Source organism: Gobio gobio (assembly GCF_949357685.1).
Source record: "Gobio gobio genome assembly, chromosome: 11".
In the NCBI taxonomy this organism is placed as follows: Eukaryota; Metazoa; Chordata; class Actinopteri; order Cypriniformes; family Gobionidae; genus Gobio; species Gobio gobio.
The window spans coordinates 22,835,234-22,842,346 of NC_137104.1; the positions used below are offsets into that span (position 1 = coordinate 22,835,234).

The 7,113-nt window shown below is 41.3% G+C and overlaps 1 protein-coding gene across 1 annotated transcript; it reads left to right on the top strand.

Moving 5' to 3' along the window:
* Positions 1-2,277: 2,277 nt before the first annotated feature.
* Positions 2,278-6,158, top strand: txnipa (thioredoxin interacting protein a). The gene is made up of 6 exons (XM_079829334.1): positions 2,278-2,796; positions 3,279-3,354; positions 3,445-3,592; positions 3,814-4,173; positions 4,278-4,592; positions 4,842-6,158. Exons 1-6 carry the CDS (start codon positions 2,541-2,543, stop codon positions 4,887-4,889), a joined length of 1,203 nt encoding a protein of 400 aa, XP_079685460.1. The 5' UTR covers positions 2,278-2,540; the 3' UTR covers positions 4,890-6,158.
* The last annotated feature ends 955 nt before the right edge of the window (positions 6,159-7,113 follow it).

Here is a 7,113-nt window from a genome sequence, read left to right on the forward strand (position 1 = left end):
CTTACAAGCTTTTGGTATGGAGCAGACGGTTTTCCTGTCGTTACGCGCGACTCATGTTCCAGGGATTTTGAACAGAGCCACGAATCTTCTATCGAGGGAGAACCCGCTCTTCGGAGATTGGCGCCTCCACCCTCAGAGAGTGGGCATGATATGGATGAGATTCGGACAGGCGTCCGTAGCGAAAACAGCCATTGTCCCATGTTCTTTTCGTTAAAGGACTTGGACGCACCCCTCTGGGTAGATGCACTGTATGCCTTTCCTGTATCTTCTAAAGATGAAGATCGATATTTTGCTAATTAAACAATAAGCAATGTAATGTTTTAAAAATTAAACAATTTAGGTTCTGTTAGATGTGTTTTGACTTTTTGTATGTTGTAAAATTATATCTCTAGATAACGAAGATATATTAACATATTTTCTGTAATAGGGACTCATATGCCTGGGGCCCCCACTCAATGTTGGTTCGCCTCTGAAAGCAGCGGATCACCTGTCCAACAATTAACATCACATTCTAATTGCATGTTAAATGGTCTCTTGGGTCAAAACTAAGGCCACATCCACACGAAGCAAGAGCTTTCCCTATCCGATTTTTTCCCCCCTCGTCTCCAGAAATATCTGTGTACACACGAAACCACTGAAACTGACTCAAAACAATGTAATATACATGCCAGACCAGTATGTGGTGCTGTAATTCTGCCAAAGAGAAGACGACTTGGAGCATGCGCAAGACGTGGGGTGATGGGTGAATCATGCGTCACTGTTTCACAGAATATACGGATTGGCTGTACACACAAAAACGCAAGGGTGTCATTTTCAGATGTATCCACTCTGGGACCCGGTTTGAAAAAATAGCTGTTTCAGGCTCCCAAAACGGCAGATGCCTGTGGACAAAACGCCGAAACGATACAAAATGTTTACGCATAGAGCTAAACTCATCTGTTAGTCAGTATTTATCTAAAAAAAAAAAAATACATTGAAAGGTTAGTTAACACAAAATGAATTAATGTCAAACTTAATTCTGTCATTACAAACGAATTAATTACTCACCCTCATGTCGTTCCAAACCCATAAGACCTACATTCATCTTTGGAACACAAATTAAGATCATTTTGATGAAATCAGAGAGCTTTCTGACCCCCTCAACAGCATTTTTTTAGCACTAAAAGTATTCTTGTCGCCTCATAACAATAAGGTACCACTGTAGTCACATAGACTATTTAACGATGTCTTTACTACCTTTTTGTGCCCTGAAAGTGGTAATGGGGTCAGAAAGCTCTCGGATTTCATTAAAAATATCTTAATTTGTGTTCAGAAGATGAACAAAGGTCTTACAGGTTTGGAACGACATAAGGGTGAGTAATTAATGACAGAATTTTCATTTTTGGGTGAACTAACCCTTTGAAATTTGCTACTCAAAGTTTAGAAAAACATTCTAATGTTGTAATATAGTTATTTGAACACTAGATGGAGTCAGAGCGTGTTTAGAGGTCCAGGCTCCAGAGGCTATCCATTTGTTTATTTATGTCATTTTTATTCTTACATTCACACGGATGTGCTAACGTTAATCCTCTCTGTGATGTCAAAGGCCACTTCTCATACCATATACAGTAGATAACAGAGCCCAGAATCTTTCTCCCATGGGTAGGAGTGCACTTTGTCTAGGACCTCTAACAAACATGTTGATAAGTGTAAAAGTGCTTTAGATTGTTCTCACGGGACAAATAGGCTACTTCATAAGTCATACAAATCTGTGCTGAATTCGTAACCACTCACATATTCAGTCATAATCTTGTAAACAGTCAAGTGCATCTTATTCATTGGATAGTAAACAGTTTGTGCAAGCAGAGGCATCAGTTTACTCCGACACACCTATTTTTTTCAAGAGAGGGGGGAAACCGCCTTGTCTCTCTCCTCTCTGTGTTCTATAGTCATAAACATCTAAAACAATGCACGTATCACACATTTAGGCCTAAGTTTTCGGTTGAATTTCTCATTGGTTCTCCAAATTGTTGAGCATGCCATTGCAACATCCCACTGCTTTGTTCAGAGACGACTCAGTCTCATCAGGTTCACTCCTCCAGGCCTCCTCCCTTTCCGCAGCTGCTGTGCACTCGCTCGGCGCTCTCAGCCACGAGGTGTCCACGCGCCGCTTCTGGGCGCTGATTGGCCAGTGACGACACAAACCCTGATTTTCAACCAATGGGAGCGCTGTGCATGCGCTGAGCCATGCAGTGCATACCACAGCCACATGAACAGCTGAAGTGGTAAACAAGCCCAGTGACTCACTGGCTGAAGCCTGAGTATAAAACCCTAGCCTAGCCCTGTGTGCTCAAAGCTTCTATTCTAACCATGCGAGCTAGGTCTGTGTGATTTGTTTATTTGCATAAAGCACTCTTTAGTTGCAGTTCATACAAACTTTAATTCGTTGTGCCTGAGGATTGGATGCACCTTTCGAAGGACTACTAAATACCTGGCTGATTTACCAACTTTGAGTTTCTAAGAGACGCGGATCTTACTTTCTTTTTAGCTTGTAAATCACAATGGTGGCAATGACAAAAAGAGTAAAAACATTCGAGATCGTTTTCAACGATCCGTCCAAGACTTTTTACTGCAGTGGAGATAAAGTGGCTGGGAAGATCTTGGTGGAGGTTTCGGAGGTAACCAGGGTGATGGCCATGAAGGTCGTGGGAATCGGATGCGCTAAAGTGGAGTACGCGAAAGGGAAACAGAGATGCCGTGAAGAAATAGACTATCTGAAATATGAAGAGGTTGTCCAACTGGATGACCATCCCTCAGGTGAGCTAAACCGGGTTATCTTACTTTTAATGTTGACTTTGCTCTGGCAGATGCATTTGTTGAGATGGTGCTGATGTTAGAATACTGGATATATAAAAATAAACATTTTACACTGTATATTAAGTGTCTTTAACTACTATGTACCAATATTAAAATGAAACATTTGATACAATGCACTTATTGTGTTCGTACATGTTTTACATTGCTTTAATATTCTATAATTACACCGTGGACCCTTTCCTTAACCCACCCTTAAACCTAACTATACCTCAACGAGTAATGTGTTGTCCATATGAAAGTGGTCCTATAACCTATGTCATGTCAGATGCAACACATACACAATAGCTCTTAACTGAAAGCAAAGCCACATTCATAATGAGGGGATTCCTTTGCTGAAGGTTTAAGTGGGTTTGTTTTTGTCTTGTGTGTTGAAGATCTGAAGAACTGTTCAAAACTAATATGCTTGTCTTTGCTTCTCACAGACACAGACGGTTCAGCCGTTCTCCGCCCTGGCAACAAGTACGAATACACATTTGGCTTTGAGCTTCCTCAACAAGGGTAAGCACTCCAATTGACTATCTCTAGGTATTCCTTTCCGTTTAAGTCATGTTTGACTGTAAATTAATACAAGTGTCATTTTCCCAACAGGCAACTGGTGTCTTCCTACAAGGGCAAGTTTGGGTTTGTTCAATACTTTGTGAAGGGTCTGATGGAAAGACCCTCTCAGCCCGCCCTGGAGTGTAGGAAACACTTTGAAGTTGAAGAGCCCTTGGATGTCAACACTCCAGACTTGCTGGTGAGTTCTTCATGTTGATAGCTTTTATTATCAAAATATCAGCTTTAGGCCATAGATCATCTCTTCACTACTGGTTGGGCATGTCCAAATTCTAGAGGGTGATGTTCTGATCATTCACTTCCATTAGTAGTTTATTGTCGATTTAGGAAAACATCCTTTATGAATATAACAATTAACTGTGTCCTCAAGTTGATCAATTCTGTTTTTCCATCATTCACCAGGCCCCTACTGGAGGCATGAAGGAGAAGAAGGTCACCTGCATGTTCATCCCTGACGGACAGGTTTCTCTGAACGCCAAGATTGACAGGCGTGGCTTCTGCGAGGGCGAAGAGATCTGCATTGATGCCAAATTTGAGAACACCTGTTCTCGCATCGTGGTACCCAAAGCAGCGATTGTCGCCAAGCACACCTACCAGGCCAATGGCCGCACCAAAACCTTAAGGCAAAAACTCTCCTCAGTGCGTGGCAACCATATCATCTCCGGCATGTGCGACGCCTGGCAGGGGAAGAGCATTCGTGTGCCTAAGATCAAGCCCTCCATCTTAGGCTGCAACATCATTCGAGTGGAATATGCGCTCATGGTAAGTTTTTGCATTTTGCAGTTACTATAGTTGCATGATGTTGTGTTTTTCATCTACAAAGTAGGCACTTATTTAGAGCCGTTTTGTTTTTTCTTTATCTACAGATTTACATGCACATCCCTGGCAGTGATAAGTTGGTTCTGGAGTTGCCTCTGGTCATTGGGACCGTTCCCTATAATGGTTTTGGTAGCCGCACCAACAGCATGAGCAGCCAGGATGGTTCCGTTAGCACGGCGTCGGCGAGCTGGGTGTCTCTGCAAATGCCGTCATCCGCCCCACCAAGCTACTGTGACCTTACACGTGACTCCAGCCTAGATCAACCTCTCACGCCTCTACTGGATGACTATGATGGTGGAGACAGTCCCATCTTCATGAACGCACCCCAATTCCAGTTCCCCCTACTCCCCTCTTATTCTGAGGTGAGTGTAAAGTATATTTGCTAAGGGTGCGGTCACATTTACTTTAGCTTTTTCGAGTGAGTTTCGCGTGAAGGCTGAAAAGTTCTGACAATGAACATTATCATTGCTAATTATCACATGACATTATCACTATTGGCCTGTGAAATGTCTCCAAAATAGCACTAATGTGTTTGCACCTTTAGTGTATACAATATGACTACCAGTGTATTGAATATCAATATAACATTTGTTTGTTCTTCTGTCATTTAGGTGGAGGAGGAATTCAATGGCAATGCCCGCATGCTTCCGGTCTGCTGAACCAACCCAGCAGCTCTAGAACTGAACTGATGCCCATCATAAAAGGGTTTTTTTCCCACTCTAAGCACTTCGGGCTTTCACCATGCGGATCAGAGCTGGTTTGAGAAGTGTCGTATGGATGTGAGAAAGTGAAGATGGAGCGGAGGATTTTGGGGCCTGAACGGCCCCTCTGCAGGATGAGCTAGTCGAAGTTCAGAGGAAGAAGGAGTGAAGTCCAAGCTCTCTTGTGCCTGCATTGCTGACAGCCATCTTATATAACGCAGCACTCGAGTTAAACATGTTTCAGTCCTATTTTTGATGCTGTTTCAGGGCCTTAAAGAGGGCGCACGGACTGTTTGGCGATGCGTATTTCATTGTGGTCGAGCTGCTCTTTCTTGAGATGAGATTACTGCTGAGGTGCAAACTGATTGTGCCGCATTATAGCCATTTAAGCATACGTAGACTTTCCCGATTAGTAGTCATGTACTTTTTCAATAGTCTCCGACAAAACATTCGGCTCATTTTCGTTATCATTCCATTACAACCCGATGTTTTGTTTTTTGGTGGGGATGAAATATTGAATTTGTTGAAACATTCAATGCATTTTTTATGTTGGTTGTGAGGGTAAGTCTATGTGCTAGCCAGAGATATATTATACTAAGTTACTGAAATGTAAAGAAAAAATTTTGTATATCGATATTTTCATCAAGGGAAAATCATGCAGTGTCAGTCTATAATGTACCAGTGTTTTGTTTTTCATTTGAATGCACTTTTTATGGATGCAGGTTGCTCTATAACGACTCGCAGGGAGATTTCCTGTTTTTGTTTGTTTGTTTTTTCTCTTTTGTCTTCCAAAATTGTTTGCTGAGGGATCAGGCATTGCATGCTCAATTCAAGACTCTGTACTGTAATGCATTCAGAACCTCGTCCTAAGAAAGGGCTCCACTGATGTTGTCTCTTCCACTGTGGACTTGAACATCAGGCCAAAAAAAATGAACTTAACTTCAAGTGCCAAAATTGTGGTCTGATTGGACTTCGAGCCCTGACCATGTTCATTTGCGAGACCAGAAGCTGCACTGTGTGTAGACATATCCTGAAGACATTTTGATCAACATTTCACTTGTGGATATCTTAACTTCTCGTGTGGTTTGTTTGGTTTCTTATAGAGTGTAAGATGACTGTTACTGTTATTATAAACCATGCACATTTGCAAAGTATCCTTTTTGTATCTAAATTAAGTGTTTTTTGTATGAAAACTCGTTTTCAATAAAAATTAAGATGTCTTTATCATTTCTGCATTCCTTTGTTCATTTGAAGTATTCATAAATTATAACCACAAACAGACTGAGACATTTTATCAATCACTTCCAGAGATCAAATGCTTATTATAGCAGATTAATTCATTAGTGACGTTTTCTTAAGTATCCTTAAGTATTAAACTTTATAACTCATCCAGTTTGTGCTATAGACATCTCAAATGGTGTGATTTATTGAGTGGAAGTGTACTATCAGACTTATGATTTCTGCCTAGCTCATCAAACGAGTAGAACAATCTCTTACACACCTATCAGGAATAACATTATGACCTAATATTGTGTTGGTTTTTCTGCCAAAACAACTCTGACCCGTCGAGGCATGGACTCCACTAGACCCCTAAAGGTGTGCTCTGGTATCTGGCACCAAGATGATTAGCAGCAGATCCTTTAAGTCCTGTAATTTGTGAGGTGGGGCCTCCATGGATCGGGCTTGTTTGTTCTGCACATCCCACAGATGCTCGATTGGATTGAGATTTGGGGAATTTGGAGGCCAAGTCAACACAAACTCGTTGTGCTCCTCAAACCATTCCTGAACCATTTTTGCTTTGTGGCAGGGCAAATTATCCTGCTGAAAGAATCCATCGTTTCAGCTGCTTCATCACAAGTCATTGTTTATTTTCTGATACGATTTAAATGTGGAAACTGGAGACCAAAAGTGAATTCTGAATCAATGCAAGGTATACAGACATGGATGTTCATATTTGCTCTAGGCAAACACAATGATCTGATCGCTGACAGAAAACAAGGTTCAGTCAATAAAACCATGGCTGTTGTTAGGCTGTTACTGTAAAACACATCCAAATTACCCATAATGTTAGTGTTTTTATTTGTGCTTATTGATTTGTATGTACTTTACATTCTCTTGAGACAAAAATCACAAAACACTGAACACCATTGGTCAGAATTTGAGAAATTTGGATTCCAAATCT

Coding starts and splice junctions, on each gene's coding strand:
- txnipa (XM_079829334.1), top strand. CDS start 2,541: ATGGTGGCAATGACAAAAAGAGTAAAAACATTCGAGATCGTTTTCAAC. Junction 3,593..3,813: donor TCAACACTCCAGACTTGCTG/GTGAGTTCTTCA, acceptor ATCATTCACCAG/GCCCCTACTGGAGGCATGAA. Junction 4,174..4,277: donor GAGTGGAATATGCGCTCATG/GTAAGTTTTTGC, acceptor CTTTATCTACAG/ATTTACATGCACATCCCTGG.